The 25239-nt window shown below is 36.3% G+C and overlaps 2 protein-coding genes across 2 annotated transcripts; one reads left to right on the plus strand and one right to left on the minus strand.

Moving 5' to 3' along the window:
- Positions 1-7614: 7614 nt before the first annotated feature.
- Positions 7615-9860, plus strand: rpl30 (ribosomal protein L30). Its single transcript, XM_084131928.1, has 5 exons — positions 7615-7684; positions 7799-7847; positions 9073-9218; positions 9349-9479; positions 9744-9860. Exons 2-5 carry the CDS (start codon positions 7827-7829, stop codon positions 9794-9796), a joined length of 351 nt encoding a protein of 116 aa, XP_083988054.1. The 5' UTR covers positions 7615-7684; positions 7799-7826; the 3' UTR covers positions 9797-9860.
- A 2482-nt stretch (positions 9861-12342) lies between these two features.
- Positions 12343-23714, minus strand: laptm4b (lysosomal protein transmembrane 4 beta). The gene is made up of 7 exons (XM_084132112.1): positions 23426-23714; positions 21880-21997; positions 19386-19459; positions 19061-19183; positions 18880-18978; positions 18264-18359; positions 12343-15072 (listed from the first exon to the last, which is right to left on the minus strand). Exons 1-7 carry the CDS (start codon positions 23519-23521, stop codon positions 14998-15000), a joined length of 681 nt encoding a protein of 226 aa, XP_083988238.1. The 5' UTR covers positions 23522-23714; the 3' UTR covers positions 12343-14997.
- Between the last annotated feature and the right edge of the window lie 1525 nt (positions 23715-25239).

The raw sequence follows: 25239 nt of genomic DNA on the forward strand, positions 1-25239 counted from the left end.
CCTAATATGTATGCCAGGCCATTAGGTAACGATGTCACTTTGTGAAGAAAAACTATGCGGCTGTAAACTGAACTTGTTAATAGCCATGCGCATGCTTTTTTTGTAGTTTACACAAAAACGATAACGGGATCGTTTTCAAAAACTTGCACTTTTTCAAAAGTTTGCATTTTTAGGCCCCCAAAATGCCATTGTCGTCTAAATGAACGGCCAAAACACATAAAAAGTGTTCCATTTTACAGTGTCACTTAAATGGCCCCTCAAAGTCCAAAAACACAGGCAGAACGTGACAACCATCAAATATAAAGTCACGCAGGTAATTTTCAATTTCAGTTTCTGTCAGTTTATGTTTATTCACTAAATTAAAAGATTACTTCCCAAATCTGTTAATTTAATAGTATTTTACTGTAAAAATAAGTAAAACCAGAGCCCATCTACGGAGAGCCTCTATTAAGACCTAGGCCTATTGTACCGAATTTTGGTTGTAGTTCCACCAGAGTTCCACTGGGGGCGATCGCCCATGAGTGCAAAATGAATGGGAGTCTATGGAGCTAGACGGCTAAATTTGTCTCTTTCACCCTTTCACCCGATTGCCGTTGAGAAATCTCAGATTTGATTGTAGGTTTTGCAAGTTCAACATGGGTTATAGGTCGAAAGTTGAATGAACGAGTACTTATGTCCTTTCGATTTCTTACAGGTTGAGTTGTTGTTGCCCATAACATAGCATTCTGCACTGAAAAAAATGAGTCCTTGGATCAAAGTAAAAAAATTACTTCAACTTGTTACAAGTAATCGGTTTACTTTATCTCAACTTAAAAAAATTCATTTACTCAAATCACATTTCCATAGTCAACTTAAAGTAAAAATACTCTTTCAACCAAAGAGATTTGTTTAATTAGCATTAAATTAAAAATTATTATTTGGATTAACTTAATTTTTAAAACTTTTATATATTAAATATCAAAATGAATACAAAACTAAATTACAAACATGAAATATCACCAAATTTTTGTCTGAAAAAATAAGCCTTTTACACTCTGGAATCAAACATTTAACTGTTTATTTAGTGCAATCTTCCAACAAACTCACAGAAACCAGAATTTCCACTTGTTAAAACATGTGATGCAGAATTCATTTGATTTACAAAAGTCAATACTGAAACCGTTTTAGTGCATGACTTAATAAAAAAAAAAAAATACATTCAATAATAAAACAGTCAACAATGTAATTTTGTACAACAACAAAAAAAACATCCATCAATAAATGTATACATCAATTCCATTTGCTATAGTAAAATTGTCACTTGACATTTCAGATTATCTTGCATTAAATTTAGGAATGTAACAGAAAACATTGAAAAGCCCTTAATATGGCATTGATAAATCATCCAATGTAACATCAATTCATTGAAAAAAAAAAAGAAAAAACATTGAAACAAATCAACATTGAAAGCTCCTTAAAAGACATGACATGCAGGAACATTTAAAGGGTTAGTTCACCAAATTAAAATATTTTCAATGAGATCTGAGAGTTGTCTCACTCCTTCATAGGTTGCTACGTAATTTCATTCTGCCGGCCAAGACAAGTTAGTAAAGACATTGTTAAAATAGTCCAAGTGACTACAGTGGATCAACCTTAAGTTTATCAAGCGACGAGAATACTTTTTGTGTACAAAAAACAAACAAAACTTTCGACTTTATTCAACTATTAATTTTCTTGAGTTTGGGTCTTGAGTGAGTTCACGAGAGCGCCACGACACATGCGCGAGAACTGAGAAGATGACGCTCACGATCATTTGATGGGAAAGGCTGAAAGGTAAGCCATTCATTTAGCAGCATTGGCAAGGAACTTATACGTTTTCTCGTTGGTTTTTCACGATTCGGACATCCAGTAAATGCACACTTTAGAACCATTTTAAACACTACATCGAGACCCATCTGCGGCATCTTCTCAGTTCTTGCGCATGCGTTGTGTTGCTTTTGTGAACACGTCAAGAAGATGAACGAAAGTCTTACAGGGATGGAACAACTTGAGGGTGAGTAAATACTGACAGAATTTTCATTTTTGGATGAAATAACCCTTTAAAATCTATTTGCATCTTCGCTATGTCCATGACAATTTTTTGAAAGGCCTCAAAGGTATATTTAAGTACTTCAGGATACCTCAAGTTCTCAGTACGTGATTCCAAACATCATGGCACAAGCAGATGCAACTGAGGACAACTCATGTAAAACCTCAATACCATCAATGACAATGCTGATGTCCAGGGGAGTGCTTAGACCATCACTTTCACAGAGCACAAAAACTGTCCAAGTTCTCTCTGCCATTCATTTGGATTTGTTATATTGTGTTTTTGCAGTGTTCTGGGGATAATTTGCCTCCAAAATAAGCAAAGGCTCGATCATGCTTTTCTAAACGTGCATGCATTTGTACAAAAACAAATCTTTCAATGCAAAAATGAGGTGCAAAACAAACATTTTGTATGCCTTTTTAATACAATATGGAATTCCATCCCTATATATGTCCTCTATTATGAATTAATGATGAATGAAAGTTTTTTTTCTCTTCACATACAAACACACATAACATTTATTCAACTATTATGAAATCAATGAATGAATCTTCTGACATGCAATAAGGCAGCACAAAAATTAATTAAAGAGAAGGAAATTCCAAATGTGAACATTTTCAACAAGGCCTTACATCTTTTTAAGCAGAAGGCCATAAGGGCGGATTGAACTCTCCACTATTTTTTTCTCTTCTTCAACTGATGTGCCTTCAGGGATAGGGACCAACCAAATGTACTTGGTCTTTATTTCTCTGATCTGGGGGTTGATTCTGTTCTGCATGATGACTTTGTAAGTATTTCCATTCTTTTGCGAAATGAAGTTCTTGGTTTTCGCGAACATGTAGGCTATGTTGATGTCTGGAGATGAATAAATCCCTCTTCCGTAAGCCTGACGGTCTCCTGGCATATACTGAGACTGTATGATGCCCGCAGCCCCATGCAAGTCGGTTCCGTGGTAGGAGACTGGCCACTCACCGGGCGCGGAACAGCTCCTCCATCCATCCGTTCCCAGCCAAGCGTTCCCGTCCGGGTATTTGTCCCGCACCTTCAGCGCGAAGCGCATCCACCCGTAGGGCCGCGTGTACGGCTCGTCCCCGCGCATGCAGGCATCATTCGGCTTGGACATGTTTGTAAAGTCAAAGTCAAACTTTGGATCGAAAAAGTCATCTGAAATCACAAATAACTCCTTCCGGAGAGAAGAACTCGCGCTTTCGCTTCTCGGGGTTTCTTGTGAATTTTTCTTATCACCAACAAACATCCGCGACAGAGAAGAAGTCAGACAAGTCACTGGTTCATTTTTAAGAAGGGCAAGAGTTGTCAGTTTGGCAATTTGCAGTTTAATGGCTCCATCTAAATCGTTGCAATCTGACTGCAATTTCACAGTGACTCCCAGAATGGCAGAGAGCGCCTCGGTCAAGATATATTTGTCCACCTCCATCGCGTTAATCGAACTTATCAAGATCTCTGATCTGTTATTAGACAGCATGTAACAGGGGTTTTCAGTCTTATTATTGGGAGTGAGGAGGACCCAGATTTTTACACATTTGTATGTTCTTATTTAGCACACCTGATTCTGATCATCAGCTCATCGGCAGAGCAACAGCCTTCATGAAACAAGTGTGACAGACAAGAAAGACAAACACAATGGGCAGTGCATGGGTCCTCCTCAGGATCGTGACTGGAAACTTTTTTAAAAAAAAATAAGGGTGTAGCCTAACATTTAATAAAATAAAATAAAACTATGAAATTAGGTGAAATATATTTGCAACAGGCCATTAAAGGACAACCTGCTAAAAGTGAGCTGCATGCTCAAAGTCAAAAAAATAAATAACGCTTAAACCATCATTCTCTGGTTATACCTGATCTGTTACTTTAGAGGGGATTTGGCCACTTTTTTTTAGCAGGTTAGGCCTGGAAATACAAACAATTGCTCCACATTGCCTTGAGTATTCATCAAACAATCATGAAAAGATGCAAAACTTTGTAGAGTCATTAAAGGCTTCCACACACTGTTACACCACACCATTCACAGTTGTGAGAAAAGTTCAGGCTCTGGAAACAACATTTATTCAGGAAAAGGAAGATGAGGTGGATGGAGGATTCACAACAATTAAAAGCTCACATATCAATGCCACCTTTAGGAGAACATAAGACCTTAAATGCTCAGGAGTTAAGGCCATAATGAGAAGCAGGTCCGGAACAATCAGTAACCATGGAAACAGGTTAACAGGTAGAAAGCACAGGAAAGCGTGCATGGGAATGCAAAGCAAAAGTCACAAAAAAACAAAACACTGAACACCTGTCATATGCATACAGTCCTCTTAAAGGAACACTCCACCGTTTTTTGAAATAGGGCTTATTCACCTTCTTTCCTACATTTAGATAGGTGGGCAAATGCATTTTTGTCTCAGTGCATGCATTGTTTTAGTTTGACAGGGTCGGCGCTAGCTTAGCTTAGCACAATGAATGGAATCCTTTGTTGCCAGCTAGCATGTCCTGTTGCCCTGCCCTAAAAGTGATAAAAAAAATTAAAAAAAACACCTAATTACTTCTTGTGGCCTGCGTATTCACAACAAGTACAAATAGCGATGCAGATTAACACTAGGCGATTTCCTTGACTTGGGACTATATTAGGGGGAAGCACAGGCGAAGAACTGCTACTTGGGCGCAGAGATATCACGCAACACATGAAATCCCACGACTTCCGTCAACATACCAGCGTGAATAGTAGCTGGCTATTTTTCCTACAGTACATGAATGGCGATGAACATGGCTAATTTTGTGAGAGACGAAGAGGGTTCTCAGACAGTCAAGATACAGAGCCAGAACCATACCTGAATTTTCAGAAGAGGAGCTGCGTGCTTTGGAAATAGAATGACAGGAGGAGGAGGTTGCGATCGCTCAACAGCCTGAGGAGGTGAGGATGAGAGCCAACACGAACTGGTGGTGTGAATGTGGGGGAATATGCCAATCTATCCCGACTGAAATAGTGTCTGTGCTGTGAAGAGTGGGACAAGTTTCTGCCATCGATGACCAGGCTCAGCGCGTCAGATCAAGATGAGTGTGCCCGCAGTTGTGTCACAGCTACCGAGGATTTCACGCCGTTGATCCATCCTGCAGTAACTTTTACTCTTTTTTTTCCCCCGGTGTGATAAAGTGAACTGGAAAAAACGCCCCACGCCGAATGGACCAAATGGACAGCTGTCCACAGAGTAAGTGATTATTTTAAACATGACACATGTATAGATCGACCCATATTATACCTGTATTCACATTCACATATTATACCACATATTCACATTTCATCTGTTGCGTGATATCTCTGCGCCCAAGTAGCAGTGCTTCGCCTGTGCTTCCCCCTAATATAGTCCCAAGTCAATATCTGCATAGGAAATCGCCTAGTGTTAATCTGCATCGCTATTTGTACTCGTTGTGAATACGCAGGCCACAAGAAGTAATTAGGTGGGTTTTTTTATTTTTTTTAATCACTTTTACTCAGGACATGCTAGCTGGCAACAAAGGATTCCATTCATTGTGCTAAGCTAAGCTAGCGCCGACCCTGTCAAACTAAAACAACGCATGCACTGAGACAAAAATGCATTTGCCCACCTATCTAAATGTATGAAAGAATTTGAATAAGCCCTATTTCAAAAAACGGTGGAGTGTTCCTTTAATCAAATTACAGCTTCTAAAAAAAACAACACTGTGGAGAAATATAAACTAGCAGTGATATTAAGCCTTTCTGTTGTCAATTCAAACTATATAGGCCTGAGTAGTTTGTGTCAGGGGCGAGAGTGGGGCTTCTGGGGCTCCAGTCCCGAATGTTTTTCAAAAGTCCCAAATTTACAGCCCTGAATTTTGTGCATCTCCAACACTAAAAATTGTCCAGTGTGATCATGTTGATTTGGGGAATCTAGGAGGATGATGGATAACAAATAAAAGAACATTGTTCATTCCATATGCACAAGGTATTCAAATATACGTATATCATTTTTCAAAATGTGTTGCCACAACAATGTGTTGTATAACAAGCAGGCATCATGCTGTGTTTAAGGATCTCTTTTGTTTACATTTTTTTAACTAAATAGAATTTATGATAATTCCGATAGCATGAAGGCATAAGTATAACGCGGAAGTAGTTGTGCAAGTAGTCCATTATCCTGTTTCAGCGGAAAATTTCTTAAATAGGCCAAATGGTCTAAAGCTTTGGTACTTTTGTCTTTTAAATGTCTTCTGCTATAGACTAAAAAGGCAGTAGATAAGCAGATATTAAAATAGTGTTTGTGTTTTTGGGGAAAACAGCCAGTTCTCATAGAGAACTAGAACATTTCTCTATGTTTTAGTTCTATTTCTATTTTAGTTATTAAAATAAAGTGGTTAACTTTTTCTTAAAATAGTGTAAAAATTAAATTAAATTGACTTTATTGTGTAAGTGTACAAGGAGTGAAAACAGCTTTTTCCAGCAGGATGAAGAAGCTCAAATAAGATTGTTTAGATTTGTCTGACATTTTCGTCACTGCATAATTCCCATACTTACATTCTTGCTATTTCATGACAATACAATTATTCTAAAATGTAAAATAAAATATAATGTATATATAATACATAATATAATAATAATAATAATAATGAAGAATGAGTATGTTTGACAGGTCTCCAATTCTATGCCTATAAGTGGTTCTTAAACAAGGGGCTGGAACTAGGGGCATCAGCAAACTTTCCCAAGATGACTTAAAATAAGACAAAACAAGCATTAAAATAAGGACAAATACCCGGACGGGAACGCTTGGCTGGGAACGGATGGATGGAGGAGCTGTTCCGCGCCCGGTGAGTGGCCAGTCTCCTACCACGGAACCGACTTGCATGGGGCTGCGGGCATCATACAGTCTCAGTATATGCCAGGAGACCGTCATTTCTTATTTAAATTCACCCCCTCTTTTTTCTTTTTCTTTTTAAGAACCAGGGTTCCCATTGTCTCGAAAAAGCTGGATAAATGAGGTAACCTAATTTTAAAAGTGTGATCTGAACATGGGAAAGTTGTGTAAATTCATAAAATCATATAACTCCATGAGCATTTTATAATATACTTAAGTAGCTCTGTGACTGACTGACCATCCATCCAGGGTGTCCATCGCCTGTGGCCATAGACGCTGGACGCCCCGCAACCCTGCAGAGGATAAAGCGGTTTGGAGAATGGATGGATTTTTCTAGGTGTGCCAATCTCTAAAATATTTTTGAAGAAAGACATTTTTAGTAAAAAAAACTATAGGCTATATATATATAATGTATTACATATATAATGTATAATATAATGTATATATATATATTTATATATATATATATATATATATATAGGCTATATATTATCCTTAATTCTCATCCAGTACATCACAACTACACATATTGTTGTGGACAATGAGGAGCCTTGGAGTCAAAAGGTTGAGATTGAGAACCACTTGCCTACAACAAAGATTCGTTGACTACACGTCCCAGAGTGACTGTTTTGAGATCTGTGATCTCGAGGTTGCGCGGTCTCGCGATGCGGGCGCGTGAGGTTTACGCGCGCGGTGCACGCTGGGAAGTCCTTTCTCTACGAGGCCATCTTGGTGTGATCAGGAGGTGAGCGCGGCTCTGCTAGAAATTATTAAAATACTCCCTTTAAAAGTTTTACGAAGAATACGAGCGCATTATTTTGAAACTGTAGATCTTGATTTATCGCTTCGTTGTGTTCAGGTTGGCCAGATCGGACTAATCAGGAAATATGGTGGCCGCAAAGAAAACGGTGAGTGGAGCGCGATGCTGCGCGTGCTGGGAGAACTTCACGTGGAAGCTCCCTACAGGCCTGATTATAAGAAACTAAAATGTTTACATGCACAAACACTGATGTATATGACTACTGTTACGCAGTTGAATTTATTTTACATATTATATTGTGTAAATGTTTATGTCCGATAGCTGGCGTGGTGTTGTATGGGCTTAATTTTATGTGCGCTGGGTGTTTCTAGTGAAGGAAATTGCTAAAAAAAATTAATATATCAGGTGTACCCAGAAAACGTGGTGTAGAAAACGGGTCTTTATCTGAGTAACGTTTATTTTCATCTACTAAAAGCTCATTTAATAAAAAAAATCACACCCTACTGTACAATAAATGTTGTACAGGAGCAATGCTTATGAAGTGTCAGTGAGATACAGTATTGAATTACAGTTGTCTGTGAAACAGACATGATATAAACAGTGTACATGCGACCATAAGTGCACTGACAGAAGTTAACTTCATAGTGTGAATGGTTTTTAATTGCTTAAGAAATGCAGTTTTATGTATGATTAGTGTGATCTATAGGCAAGATTAAAACACAGGATTCACACCTCGGTCAAAGGAATGACTGACAATTGGCATGGTAAACATTTGACATGTAAACTTTGTCAAATATAAAAGTCTGTTTATTTCAAAGTCCTTTTCTAAGTGAAAAGGGAAAGAAAAGCATTGAAACATCAAACAGAATCACATTCCACAGTTCTTTAAACTTTTTACATCAGACCGAAGAAGTGTATAGAAAAATTAACTATAAAGAGAGAGTGAGAGGTGTGTTTGTGAGGGTAGTGTGTGTGTGTGTGTGTGTATATATATGTATATATGTATGTGTGTATATGTATGTTTGAGAAACAACTGTCATTCTGAGAGCATCTTAAAATTTACTGCTTTAGAAAGTACATATCAACAAGCCATTGTGAAATACTTGGTGGTTTGGTGGACTTAGAGACAAATAAAATTCATTGTTTAGCTCTTAAAGAAGTGAAGATTAGTATATCTAACTGCTTGGAAAAAAAATTGAAAGAGACCCTAAAAATTGCAATAGCAGGGCACACATCCACCTTGGTTTTAAATATGTTGTCTCAAAATAGTTATTCCAATTTTGAAGCCTTGAACAGAAAAAAGTCAAAGCTTATTTCTTGACATTCTGTGCTGTTGGTGTATTTATTGTTGTTCCATATCTTCATATTTACAGAAAAAGTCCCTGGAGTCCATCAACTCTAGACTGCAGCTTGTGATGAAGAGCGGTAAATACGTTCTCGGATACAAGCAGTCTCAGAAAATGATTCGCCAAGGAAAAGCCAAGCTGGTAATCCTGGCCAACAACTGTCCTGCTCTGAGGTGTGTGATGTTTCCCTGCTTGAGTGTTTCTGTCAATCTGCTGTCCACATGAAAATAATCTGTGGACTCTTAGATAATACAGTTTTGTGAGGGTTGAGGATAATTTTAATGATTCATGATGTTTTCCCAGGAAATCTGAAATCGAGTACTACGCTATGTTGGCTAAAACCGGAGTCCATCATTACAGTGGAAACAACATTGAGCTCGGTACAGCCTGTGGCAAATACTACAGGGTGTGCACATTGGCCATCATTGACCCTGGTGTGTATTCACTAGCAGAACTGATACGACTTGATCTAGTAATTTTGTTTGCCTGTAACTTTGCCTGTCACACTGTATTGTTATTTTTGGACTAATAGCTCATTTATATGTCAAAGTCGATGTAGATTTAAAAGGTTGCTGGTATGTTTTGCACTGTTTCAGAAGTAGAAATCTAGAATATCTGAATGAAAACTAATATCCTGTGCATTGTAAAATAAAAAAATGCATTGTTCTGTAAGTAATGCCTTTCTCTCGTGTTCCCAGGCGATTCTGACATCATCAGAAGCATGCCAGACCAGCAGCAGGGGGAGAAGTAGAGCCATTCCCACCAGATTATTAATTAAATAAGACATGTTTATTAATAAAATTGGTTGAAATGGTCATTGTGGTTTTTTTTGGGTTATTTTTATCTCCGCTTCCGTACAGGTTTGATGTGTTTAATGGATAAACTGCATGAGAGACAGACAAATCTGTTCACCTTTGATAATGTTGAGAAATGGGATATTCATCCCACTTTTTTTTTGTTTACTCGCAATGATTCAGTTGTTCGTGGTTTTGTTTATTATAGAAGGATCACCTTTTTGAAATCCTGGATATGCTTTTTGGGATAGGTTTATTTTTCTCAATGTCCTAAAGCTTGAACTGAGTCATAGTTTTTTCTTATTAGCTGGAAAAAATACATATACACGCATATACTGAAAACTAAATTCAACTTGTTCCACTGCAGAAGGTGAATTAGTTGTTAAAAGAATACAAATCTATTTTCTCTCTAGTCGTGCTGTGAATCCGAACCAAATTAGCTATTAAACCTGTAATTTACAGTTTTTCTTAGTCGCTTTGGCACATTTTTCGATACCGTCTTGTTATTGTCACACAACTGTTTGCTGGAACATCAGAACTATATTGCATGTCTGCAAAATGTAACTCGCCCAAAACATTTAATTTATGCATCAAAACTTAGTTATTGTGTCGATACATTGGCCAATGCCACAAAAATAGTGTTTTTGTCATCGTGGTCAAAATGTTAAGATGTTGGTGTTTTTTACCATGGAAATATTTGTGACATTTTTTTGTTGACCTTGACTGCTTTCTACACTTTACAAGATTGTCAGTTTTGTCTCATTGAATGCTCTTGTGAATCACTGAGCTTTTTAGATGCTTTTAACACTAGGCATAACACTTAGAAAAGTCGATTCTGTAGTAAACAAAAATAACATTTGTATTTATACAGTACATTTATTTTTTTGTAGAAATGTGTTACATGTAAACTGAAAATTTAAGGTAGATTGTTCATTTTTGCACTATTATGTTTTGTCACATTTCTACAAAATGTAATGTACTGTAAATACTAATGGACTGCTGTAGCTGATGAAAAATGGTAGTGATTGTGCCGGGTAATCTCCATAGTCCATATATATGATTCCAAATTTGATCGGTAAGAATGTGATTCGTATTTCATTTCATTTGCCAATTCAGGAGACATTACAAACATTTAATTTCAGATATTTATGGAATATAGGCTACATGTATGTCAGAGATTTTGATAAATGAATGGATCATTTAGCATGTGATGACTCCCACGATGAAAGAATGTTTAGAAGTAGTGAAGAATTTGACAGTTTCACTGAGAATCAACTCACCAGTTTTATCAATTAGCCATGTGTATTTATTTATTGTGCAAATTGTAGACATTTGTACTTACTATTTTGCACACATGCCAAAAAAAACATGCAATTTGATTTGGCATTTTGACCCCACACAAAAACATTGCTGAAATTTACACATAACATGATTTTACCATTAGAGGGCGCAATATCTAATGCATTTTATCCTCAGTTCTTCAGTTTAATCGTTTTATCAGAACTCGGAGTGTATTACACACTTTTGTTAGCAGAATATAAATCTTTGCCTTTGGTTTGAAAATGTAGTCCGAAAGTTGTTGATATTTAATTATGTTTTGCAATCTTAAAATGATTCTGAAAGGCATGATGTCTAGAGAAGATTTAGCCTAACTGAAAAATAAGTTGTAGGCTATAGTAGGCCCACGGCATTTTAAATCGCTACAAGCAGTTTCCTCATGATGTTTTTCCATAGGATTAGGCTATATTATATAAAATTAGAAGAGGTGTTTGTCCTTTAAAGATTTAAAGATAAAATATTTGATTTGCTTCATACCTCATTTTATTTTAATTTTACTCAATTATGTTTATTTCAAATTTACATTGTTTACATATTCCCCGATGATGAATACAGCCCTTGACATTGAGGCTGAGGGATTAGAAACGCGCTGCTGCAACGACATACTTTTTTCCTAAGGATTTTCAGACCAAAATAAAACTCTGACAGGCCTAAAGCGCTTGAGCAGAGAAAACATCAATAGCTCTCTTCAGTGAAGTGAATGCCCTAGTTTCCTCAGTCACGTGTCGTCAGTTTTGAAGTCTAATTCTTAAATACCCACACAGATAAATATAATGAGCGTGTTCAGTGAGCTTGCAAAAATGAAAAGGATAAATGGGGAACTGGAGTGATGCTATATCGGAAAAGACATCATGCAAGCTGTGTTTTTTGTTTTATATTCTAAAGCATCACTGTACAGTATCCTTGGAATCTGAACCATCAAAAATAGGTCAGTGGATGAAGTGTGTGTATTGTAAATTCTTGCGAACAAAGTGCTAAACCCCTGACAGTTCTGCTCATCCAAAAAGGAAGTGAATCTTTCTCCTCTGATCATGCAAAGGTAAATGTTATAAAACCAATAATACTGCACTAATAATGAACCATATAATTAATACTTTATCTATATAGTTTTTAAAAAAAATTATTTATTTATTCACCTGCGTAATAAAGAGATGCACAGCCATACTGACGCATTACTGTAATATTTTATTGTTCATGAATAAGACATAAGCCAGTGTCAACCCAATACAGGATGTGTAACAAGACAAAAACAAACACTAACAGCCATTCTACCTACTGACAAACATTATTCTGGGTTTCTGAGAATTCATTTTTGTGATATTCATTGATAACCGTTTCATTTTCATGAGGAATATCATGACAAGAATTAAAATGTACAGGTCACATTTGATACCAAAAGCAAAATTCCAAATACACAGAATACATTGAAAATTGATTCACGAAAAACATTGCTTGCTTGAAGCTGAATCTGAGATGCTGAATTGAAGATGAAAGTCTATGTTTAGAACAATGAAAGGAAATGTTTATCTATCAATCTCTAATACGTTCATTAATGCTTCTATAGTATACCTATTGTTACCATAATGATTAAATGCAAGTACTTAGTCATTGTCAGCTATGGATACATGTTACAAAATACCCTTGCATAGCCACTGTATATAAAAATGAAAAAATGTTCCCAATAACAGAAGCTTGGAGACGACTGGGGGAGACGCCATGTTACTTAAACTGAGCTAGGTGCTAATCTGTCGGCAGTAACGTAATTTACTTTTAATTTGTCACAATTACTGATTAACACCATTCACAGACAATTACATGAATAAATAATATTCAAATGTGCAAAAACATTGCAGTCTGCAGCCACAGATTGTAACCTAGTGAAAATGACAGAAAAGTTATACTACTCTAAACAGGAGTATGTAACTTCAACAAATGACAATAATTCTCATTTATTCATTTGAGCACTGTCCTGGTTCAATGAACGTTTAGATAAATCGACAACATTTGTGACATATTGTTGATTATCACAAAAAAATCAAGGCACTTACAATGGAAGTGAATGGGGCCAATTTTTGCATGATTTAAAAGCAGAAATGTGAAGCTTCTAATTTTATGAAAGCACTTACATGAATATTTCTGTAAGCAGTTTAAGATTTTTAAATCGTTTTATAGTCAATTTAGCATTTTAGGCATTACATGTCATGGCAAAGAAGTAGTAAAATGGGATATAATCCAATTTTTTTCACACTAAAATCATATGAACACATTGTTTAGGTCTACTATTGAAATGGCTATTCACTTCCATTCTAAGTGCCTCACTGTAAACATGTGGCCACATTACTGGCATTTTTTGAGCAAAAGGTCCATTGATTATTGTCAAATAGTGTAGCGATGCATGAAACACAGCTCACACAGAAGTCGCTTTGAAACCAAGTAGCTTTCTGTTCATCAACGCGGCAAATTCGCATTACCAAATTAAATCTGTTGCGAAATCTGCGAAGGAAAATCTTCCGCCTTCCGCCATCGTGTGGATTCCTATTGAAACAGTAAATGTGACCGCACCTTAACCCAGATTTTTTTCTGTTTTTCGTTTAGACAGAGCCCCTAAAGGGACATATTTCAATGCTTTAGCGTTCTCTCGCAGAAGTTTTGCGTTCGTCTGCAAAACCTTTGCGGTCCCCTGAGTTTCTCAATCTTAGCAAAGTTTGAGAACGCAAACATTTTGCAAGCGAACGCAAAGTTCCTCGTGAGATTGCAAACATTTTGCAAGCGAACGCACTTCTTTTTTTTTTTTGGAGATCGCAACGATTTTGCAAGTAAAGGCAAAGTTTCTCGGGAGATCGCAAACATTTTGCAAGCGAATGCAAAGTTTTTCGGTGGAACGCAAACATTTTGCAAGCGAACGCAATTTTTTATTTTGAGTCTGCAAACATTTTGCAAGCGAATGCAAAGTTCCTCGTGAGATCACAAACATTTTGCAAGCGAACACACGTTTTTTTTTTTGTGGAGATCACAAACATTTTGCAAGCGAATGCAAATTAAGGGTCTCCGTAGAAGTCAGATCCCCCACGATGCGTGAAACACAGTCAACAGAATCATTAAAATGTTTCAAATCTACTTGACTTATCTAAATCAGAGTCATCACGTATATTAAGTGTACAGAGCTTTGTAACTGTTCACAGCAGGAACTGATCTATTGTGACATCTAAGTAATGATTAGCAATAGATTTGTTAAAAAAGACTAAATTAACAAATTATTGCATTGTGTATAAAGGAAGACTTGAAAGATTTCACTTTGTTAGATACAACTGTGTAGCATTGCTTGTTACATTTTTTTTTTTTACAACTAATTTAGTTATATTCCGAACCAGACTTAAAATTTCTTTCATTTCGTACAGTACAACGAAATTAAAGTGAAAATGCCGGCTTCTTACATTCAGTACACTTCTAGGTAATTCCCATTTGAAAAGTGCTCTTACGTAACTCCCGTGTTCATCATGCACGCTGCATTCAAATCTCAGGTATATCAGTAGACGACAACACTACTGAGAAGTTCACAGTATTAAAAAGGCCAGTGCCACACATAATCGCCGAAAGTGCAAATCAGATTGGAGCTGACACACAGCATTGGGTTGCCAGGACAGCTGGGTAGCCTTGTCGAGGGAAGGGCGTCTCAAAGTCATACTGCTGCCTCCAGAGAGGAGACTTACGTCACACAGCGACAAACAGGAGACCGGGGCGACGGAATGGGCTATTGTGACAAGAGATTGTTTCTTTGGAGAAGGTTTGGGGGCAGCGTAGTAAGAAAGAGGTGCGATTCTCAAGCCGAAACGTACTGGGGAGGGGGATCCTTCGGTGGAATGGCGATCGCCTCTTCGTAGGGTGGAAGTAGTACCTGAAATTAACGCAGTTGCATATTAGTAAATGCTTTACTTATATAACATGTTTCCCCATTTCTTCTGTATGCTGTATTCTTAGGCGAATCATGACACAAAAAATGAAAACAATACATTTGAGCTGTAGCAGTTAGCACACATGATAAAGACACGTTAGCAATGTTTGCGATGAACATTAGCTTGCTTCTAACTGAATATCAACTGCTAAAATAGTATGTAAAACAGCACATTATGCTAAATAAAAAGTTTTTAAGAGTAGTTTAGCTATACATTTGGCATATAGCTATCAGATTTCATCTTGAAAATTACATTTTTGGATTAAAACTCAATTTTTGGAATAAAACATCAAATCAACTTGCATAATGAGTCAAGAAAGAGGTTCAAGATCTCACGTCTGATATTACTTCTGGTTTATTTTGTCACACTGGACATGGTAGTGGAGTGCATTGCATTGTGGAATACATATTTTTATGCATATTTTGGCAAATGCAGTAGGTCATCTGTACAGAGCCCCGCACATAGAATTTTGGCGCTTTTCCACTGCATGGTACGGTACGGCTCGGTTCGGTACGGCTCACTTTTGGCGCATTTCCACTGCATGGTACGGTACGGCTCGCTTTAAATGGTACCACCTCTGTTGAGGTTCCAAGCGTACCGTACCGATACTAAAATGTGATGTGAAAACACTGAAGATCACTGATTGGTCAGACAGAATCATCACTACCAGCGTCACTGTATTTACGACACGAGACACTAAACCCGCTAGATTTAAATAGCCAGTAGACAACAGCCAGCGCTGTAGCGCCTGTTTTAAAAGTATTTGCTTTAAAAAAATAAAATAAAATAAAAAAAGAGTATAAACTCGTTCCTCTCGTTGGTTGCCGAGGAGTGGATGGGGAAACACGGAATGAAAAATTCGCATTTAATATGATGATATGGCAGTAGAGACGGCAACTATAACGATCAGTCCCACCCACTTTGAAGCGGTACTAACTGCAGTGGAAAAGCAACCGAGCTAAAGCGAACCGAAGCGTGCCGTACCGAGTCGAGTCGTACCACGCAGTGGAAAAGCGAAGCGAGCCGAACCGTTCCGCGCCGAGTCGAACCGTACCGAGCCGTACCATGCAGTGGAAAAGCGCCATTTGTTTTCCACGACTTAATTTGTTCCCATTAAATCATGATTTAACTAAATTAAGGCACATTTGTGGCCATGTTAACAAACATGCGTTCCTCATGCCCAAAAGTTAAACCCCTTTCACCTTTATCTTCTCATCTCTTTTCTCTCTACTGTTTCCTGTTGCTTTGCTAGTCATTTATAAACCACGGCCGAGTCGCACATAAAACTAAAGCATTTTCAAGCCACTCTGGATAAAAGATAAATTCATCCTCCCTAAATAGAAAGACCAACCAAAATTCTGAAAGACCACATTCTTTGTTTAAGTACTGTTATGAAAAGATGAGCTAATTAGTAATATAGTCATGAACGCCCCGAGGGGATCGTGTTCGCACCTTGTCAGGATGGCTGGAATGCGGATCCGAGCGGATTTTAAATGAACCAAACAAGTGTGGACAGTTATGTAACGGCCCGCAGCTGAATAGTGAAAAAGCCCTATGCTTCTCAATGGCCTTTTATTTCTATTCTTTCAGTCTCTTTTTAAAGAATCTGACCACTCATTAAGCTGTGGAATTCAGCTGAGTGACCCGGGAAATCCAATTAGTCCGATCATCACCCACCCCAAAAAATACAAATATTTTTATACTCGATTGCATACACAGATACAGATAAAACGTATATCTTGAATGCACTGAAAGTCACTTTAGATAAAAGCATCTGTCAAATGCGTTAAATGTAACTCTTCGTATATGCGAGTTGTCAGTGACTGGAGGGCTGTGAGGGTCAACAGAGCAGCGGGACGGATAGACAGAGGCAGTAAGACAGGATTTCTTCTGGCAGACAGTACTGGATTAGAAGCACAGCACAGTGCCCTCTCTAATGCCCTCCATAAACACTGACTCAACAATACTGAGGGCACGAGGAGCGCGTCATCATTCATGATCCTGCTGGGATGCACATCAGAACATCCCCTATAGCTGTGCAGAGATAAACTCTAGAGCAGGCTACGTGACTGTTTCTCATGACTGAATTATGTGTAGGATCAGGAACTGAGAACTGGATGATTTTATTTATTTGTGTTAACGGTTCATGACCATTTACTTTCTTTTTTTTTTGCTGACAAATATGCAGCATGACTAGTGTAGCATGATTTGTGAACGAATGACTTGAGAGTGTTGTTTTAGTTTTATTAATATTTTGAATTAACTTTCATGTTAATTTTAGTTTATGTTTTAGTAATTTTGTTATGTGCTTTTGTCCTTTTATTTGTTCTATTTGTTCTAATATATAAAAAATATTGCTATTTAGGTATAATTTATTTATTTTTCAAACCTGAATCGAAACAAATATTAAATATACACATTCAGAAGAGAATTATTTAGTAATTTAATTTTTACCAAAATAACATTGTTTTTATCCAATATTTTGTTTATAAAAATATAAACCTCATATAGTTACATATGGTAATAATAAAGCTGGGATCAATTATTTGGTGCCTCCTCAAATGTAATAAAAGAATCATTCATGGAATTAGTAAGGAACTGGATTTTTTAAATGGAATCAGAATCTGAGACTGAATAATCAAACTCCTTAGGATTCCCATCCCTAATTCAGCGACCACTCAAAGGTTTTGGGTCGTAAGATTTTTAGATTTTTGAAAAGTCTCTTATGCTGTATTTATCTGATTAAAAATACAGTAAAAAGAGTAAAATATGATTACAATTTAAAATAGCGTTTAAAATTTTTTTTTTTTCATGTACCTAGTCTTTTATTATTATTAATGTATAATTGTGCTGCTTAATATTTTTGTGGAAACCAATGAAACACTTTTTTTCTCAGTATTCTTGAATTGATAGTTCAAAAGAACAACATTTATTTGAAATAGAATTTTTTTGTAACACTGTAAAAGTATTTACTGCCATCAATTCAATGCATCTTTGCTGAATAAAAGCATCACCAACCCCAAACTTTTGAATGGTAGTTTATGTGTGTTCATTATGGAAACATCTGCAAATGTGAATGTAAGGAAACAAGACTCCATTAAACAGTGTACGTTGAAATAAACCCTTGACTTACTGTAGTGTCATTTGTAGTGACATAAACCAGGACCTCTGTAGTGCTTCTTCCACTGACGTATCTGTAGCAGTTCCAGACACAGGCAATAAGGTAAGCCTAAAGAGAAAGAACAGCCGTTGATGCTAAATAAAACACCATCATAAATCATGCGCATATGGCTTAGCAATAAAAATAATGAGCCACAGATACAGAAAATATAACAAGATCATATGGGACAAATAACATAAACATCACGATTTTGTTCCCTATATTTAATGTGCAAAAACGGGTCACCTTTCTTTCTTTTTTCACTCCCCCCCCCCATTTTTAATCATAACCTCAGCTATTTTTCAATAAACAACCCATTAGACTGTCATGCATACAACAGCATGGGGAGGCAAGCTAAGAGGTTAATTTTAGCACGCTGTTCATCCCAGAAGAATAATCTGCCTCTCTCTAATGCGCGCAGGCTGTCATAAAGCGATTTGTATCACATCTGAAGTCTTCTGTAAAAGTCAGGCTTCTAGAAGGACAACACAGTGTTTGTCATCTTACAGTGCGCCACATCTAGCTATAGTGAACCAAAAATAAACTGGCAGATCACAACGAATGGGAAAGCACAGTTGTTTCGCATTACCTTAAAGGCTAAGATGCATCCAACAAAGAGAAGCACTGCTAATACTAGGCACATGTTGTTTGTGGACATCAAGTCTTCTTTGTATGGAAAGGTCCCAGGCTGTTAAAACATAATGACACATCGAGTCACTAACAGAATGATAATTTGCAATATCAAAAACTCAAAGTCGTGAGATCCTTACCAACTGCTGAAGATAGTCCTGTATAGTGTTGGGGTAAACAACAACACTTATTGCTACCAGTGTGTTAAGAGCAAAGTCAAAGATCTGGTAGCAGAAGAAAGGAATGATCCACGCAGCATGTTGCTGAAAAATAGAAAAAAAAGAAATAATTTTACTACTCGGCACAATCCTATTTAGCAGAATCAGAATGAGCTTCAAATGATCCTTAAATCTCATTTACTCACCCTAATGTTTGTATTCAATGCAAGAAAGAAAGTCTTATGGGTTTGGAACAACATAATGGTGAGTAAATGATGGAAGAACTTTAGTAAGTAAATAGTCAAACCTTATATGCACCATAGGTTGCCATTCCACAAATCATAATCATCAGCAATGAGATTGCAGCAGCGATACACATGTCTGTGGAGGAAAGACAAACCACATCAGATCTGCACAATGAATATTGAGTTTAACGGCCAATATGAACCATCTAGGATTGGGTAAAGATATAGGAAGAAATATTTTTCAATTTCAATCTGAAATCAGATTGATCTTTTAATACGAGAAGAATTTCACTGAACATTATTTTGCTGTCCAGCAAATTTCACCCTTTAGTTGAGTTTCTGCTGAGCTCACTAAAAAAACCTTTGTTTTGAAAAAATGTTAAAGAAAATGTTACTGAATTTGACTGTTTCGTAGTGTTCATGTTAATTAAACGTAAATATTATAGTAATGCAAAGTTAGAGATTACCTCCTTGTACGGTTCAAAGTATCAGTTCATCTAATATAAGATATATCTAATCAAAAATAAACTCAAAATATTGTATATCTAATCAAAAATGGAACTCAAAATTATGTATATCTAATCAAAAATGAACTCAAAATTATATATATCTAATCAAAAATTAACTTGAATCGACATTAACTCAAATGTAGATATAGTCAGGTAAACCAAATAAAATACAAATCAGACTGAACTAAATGAAGAAGACTTTACGAATCAGAATCCAATAAAATGTAAATTGAGACTGTTAATCAGATCAGAAAATTTGTGTCAATGCCCAGAGCTATTAACAAACCGGAAATTACATTATGTACATTTTCATAGTGAAATAATATGCATTGAAATTTCAATGAAATGCACTGAAATAGATCTATGTAAATTGTAATAAATGTTATTTATGCATTGAAATTTTTATGAAAATACACTGAAGTACATCTATGAAAATTGTAATTAAAATGATAATAATTATCCATCATTTCAATAATCTGTTGGTAAACCACTCTGACCATGAATTGCTCATGCTGACGTTCTAAATGATTAATTTATGAACAAACTTACTAATTTATCAGAAAAGGCTAGAGCCTGATATATGAGCCAGTCACATTGCCTGCCCGAGTTAAAATTTTAGTAGTTCAGCCTAGTGCTCACAAGACATTACAGGCACTCATGAACTAGCCTAGTTACCTGACCTACTATCTATAGTACTGAATTAGCCAAAACAAGCACCAGACACTCATTCTCTCCAAAACACAAGCATATCTCATGTTTTTGAGAAATATAAGTTTTATGGATAATAATACAGCCTAGTAAGCACATAGTGGAGGAAAACAAGTAAACTAACTTCTCTAGTTTCTAGAAGGGAGACTGTTTGAACACACTGGCAACAGGGAGATTCATGGCCTTTTTAGGGAATGTCTTATGTTATCATTGAACATTAAAGAGGACCTATTACACTTTTTTACATTTTCAACTTTCTTTAGTGTGTAATGTTGCTGTTTGAGCATGAAAAAGGTCTGCAAAGTTACATAGCGCAAAGTCCACTCCAAAGGGAGTTATTCTCTATATCAGTGCGCACTGTTTCTGAACTCCCTGAAACGCCTCCATTGTAGTCTTGAGTTTTCTCCCGGGAACGAACATGTCATAATATTCCTCATTTAAATAATTCCTGCCTAAGGCATACGCAAAAGAGGGGTGAGGCCTGGTTGAATTGCGTTAGTAGTGTGTTGAAACTCGCGGTTATGGTAAGGGACGTGACATTTACGAAACACACTCGAAGTGGTTGACCAATCACAACACACTGGTCCAGCTGACCAATCAGAGCACATTGCGCTTTTTGGAAGGAGGGGTTTCATAGAGACATGAACTAAACAGAGCATTACTTCTCAGCCTCAGGGATGCATAAGGCACACAAAATGGGAAACACTTCGGAAGTTTCGTAGTTGTCATTTGATTGGTTGAATTCTACAGGATTCTATGAAATATGTGAAAAATAAGGTGTTTTTTGAACATGCAAGCATGAAAAGCTGTTCTAGTAGACCCCAAAAACAAAATCAAGACTTTGTAAAAGGGCATTATATGGCCTCTTTAAATATTCAGTTCAGTCGGCTAATATTACAGTTTTTCTAATCTCTTACACTTCTGAATGAGACACTGTAACTATAAAATTAATTTTAGATGCTCGAGCTCTCAGTACTGTAAGTAAATTGAGAGCACTGGTGCTGGTCATTGAAATAGCTCCCTCCACATAATCCCCTCCATATGTTAAAGTACACTCAACCGTACACTGTCTACTTCAGCGCCCATTACAAAACAGGCTTCATATAACAGAGGCCAGATGCAAAGCAGCCCAAACCAATTACAGGGAATCATAGTTTGAATCCTGCTGATGAGAGTCAGTTTTAATCAGTCACCAGAGCCAGAATCTATAGCAGTGCTGATACCACCAGGAAATACGATAGCAGTCTTTGAGTTCTTGCTGAACTTAAAAAGTTGATGCTGATCTGTTTGTTCATACTGGAATTGAATAACTATGGGAGATTAAATGTCTCAAACGTACTTGCATCGTCCATGACGTCCAAATCCGTGCCGAGTTCGGAGCTGGTGAGGTGGTAGTGGTACTGGACTGGGTCATTGAGAGCCGACAGCAGGATTAACAAAACCACTGCATTGATCAGCTGAAAAGGACAGAGAATATATATATATTTTTTTTTTTTTTACAATATAGATGTTTAGATCAATTAGATTTTAGGCAAAAGCAAACAGGATCAGCAGCAAACAGGAATCTTATGTTTTAAAGTGTAAATTGAGTTTTGGAATAAATTGCTCGGATTAAAGGGATACTCCACTTTAAAATGAAAATTCTGTCATCATATACTCACCCTCATGTTGTTTCAATCCTTTATGATAGTTTCTGGTCTCATTGACTTAGTACCATAGTATATTTTTTTCCTACTATGGAAGTCAATGAGACCAGAAACTGTCTGGTTACTGACATTCTTCTAAATATCTTCCTTTTTGTTCAGCAGAAGAAAGAAATTCATACAGGTTTGAAACAGCATGAGGGTGAGTATATGATGACAGAATTTTCATTTTAAAGTGGAGTATCCCTTTAAATACAAGTATTCTGATTAACAAAGTTCATTGTTTAATTTATTATTAGGCATTTGGATATATATGTATACATTATATATATATATATATATATATATATATATATATATATATATATATATATTCATGTTTTAATTAATTCATATAGATAGTGCTGTTTGACTTTGCAGACCAAACAAAAGACCAATCAATCATATTATATTAGCTCTACATGAAGGACATTTATATCGAAAATGTAATTAATCTGTGACACACATTTCCTTTATCCTCACTCATTGTCTCTGATAATGTTTTGTCTGTGGAAGCATTTTCCTGTCCGTGTCAATAAACGTCACTGTAGTTTTTAGCTTAATGAATTCTGTTGTTCCTTGCAATGCAGAAGAAACTGGAGGTGACCAGAATATTCCACTGTTTTTTAGTATCTCTTATATTTAGGTCTTTGAACACTGTTCGATAAGACAGCTTTCTTTAGTTAGGCCAACAGTTTCCAAGCATCAGATCAAGGATTCTTTTTCTATTTATATTATGCAAAGGAGCTCTAATTTCTAAAACAAGTCTCAGCTAGGAGGAAGCACGACATCATGGGAGCAATTACGCGTTGTTAAACAATCATTTAGTGGTTAAATTATTTCATTCTTCTCAGATTTTCTCGTTCATATTTTATTTATTTTTCATATTCTGTCAGCGGTGTTGCTTTATCTATAGCATCCATCAGCACAATGACATTATGAATCATAAATGAACATCAAGAATTAGACATGCACAAAAATGCTGTCTAGATAGGTAACACAATATTTGTAACGACCATTTTTAATAATTTTAGAAAAAACTTTCAATTAGAATTCTGCAAATATTTATAATTTACTAAGAATATTCAAAAATAGTTTATGCTGGTTATATATGTAAAAAAACAACTATAAAAATATGATGTTATTTAAAATATAATAAAATATAATATTAAATGTTATTTAAAATAAGTCGTCTTGACTCACCATATACCAGATGCCCAGGATAATGGTGCCCGTCCGTACATGACAACACAGGCAGCAGCTGGTCGTGTACCATCTGTCCCACGGCGAAATCAACATCTTTCCGTCCAAAAACTGCACGACTAGTGCATGTGTCTTTAGCTTATATTAAAGATTTGTTTTTATATAATTCGATGGATTTTCTTTTTTACTGCTACAGCTCACCGTCGCAGTTAAATCCTGTGTTGTTTCCGTTTCCCGTCCCGTCCCGTTTGTTCCCTACCGCTGCATTAATCCAGCTCATCTCCGCACCACGTGACCAGAGGGGGATTTGGTGTGACGTCAGGGGCGCAATTCGCTGTTCCAGACCAAGTCACTTGACTCTGCAGACGTCACGCCGGGAAGTCAAAATTTGGGTTTATTTTTGTGTTATGTGAGAAAGATGATCTAAAACATTTAGGAAGAAACAGTAAAGCACAATTTGACCTTTTGTGACAAGCAACAATATTGTCATTCTACATGGGGCAAGTTGTCACAGTGGAACCTATTATAGGTATAGCCAAATTTAAACAGTAAAATAAATAATAGACAAAATCATTTATGAAACAGTAAAAATGTAAAAGATTTTGACCAACACATACTGTAATTAATAAGCTGTACTAAATGTATAACATTTCAAACATTAATAATAAAAAAATAGATTGATAATTATGTTTATAATCGGAATATTAGAATGAATGTATAGGCTAAAATATATTCAGATAGAAAACAATTATTTTAAATTTTAATAATATTTCATAATATTAGCAATTTTACTATATTATATAGGCCTAACATTTAATAAAAAATAAATAAAAAAATTGCTCCAACAAGAAGAATATGATATATAATCTCTGACTTGACTGCAGACTTTGGCATGTTGGCAAATCCGAGCACAGTTTGAGATATGTTTATTGAGGTATGTTATGAAACTCCACAGATGACATAACTGGGGTGCTTTTTTAATCACCAAAGTCTCCCTTCGTCTCCCTTTGCTCTTTGACTAAACGTGGTTGGATAAACGATTGAGATGATCTCACTTTTTTTCAAACACATTTAAAACCGTTTATAGTGACAAAACCATCCCTATAGTGACAGGCGATACACATGGATATGAGAAACGCAAGTAAAAACTGGAGCAAACATGTCTTCGGATGCAGATTTATTCCCCCTCTTGCTTACAAAAGTGTTGATAATCTCCAGTGAGATTATATGAAGGGATTCAGTGTTGATGAGGACAGGGCTTGCTCTACGTGACAGAGGAGGAGAGCAGATGGCCCGTACCAGTGAGACAGTGTGTGTGTGTGTGTGTGTGTCCACTAAGCCTCTGTGGGCGGCAGCTTCATCACTGCATCAGGGGATTTACAGCTCTCATCCAAAGAAAGTTTAACAGCAACAAATCAACATGGTGACTGTACAAAGAGTGTAAGGTTCACTGGTTCACCTGGAATGGGGAACTTTGCAGTTCTCACTTTGCCATGTACAAATATCTTCAAATTTTATAATATATATATATTTTTATCCCCTGAGTGTTTAATTGTTCTTTAGCCTTTAGGTAAAAATGAAGCTTAGTTTTGTTGTGTGTGTTCATTCATTTGTTCTTGTAATTTTTTTGTAGTTTGTCTATATTGGTTTTAGTTGTACAAGCCTTTTTTAACTAAAATGATTACACTACCATTGAAAAGTTTGGGGTCAGTTAAAATATTTGTAATGAAAATAATACTTTAATTCAGCAAGGACACTTTAAATTGCTCAAAAGTAATAGTAAAGACATTTATAATGTTACAAATATTTTTTTT

The sequence above is a fragment of the Abramis brama genome (genome assembly GCF_963993115.1).
Source record: "Abramis brama genome assembly, chromosome: 12".
NCBI classification, from domain to species: domain Eukaryota; kingdom Metazoa; phylum Chordata; class Actinopteri; order Cypriniformes; family Leuciscidae; genus Abramis; species Abramis brama.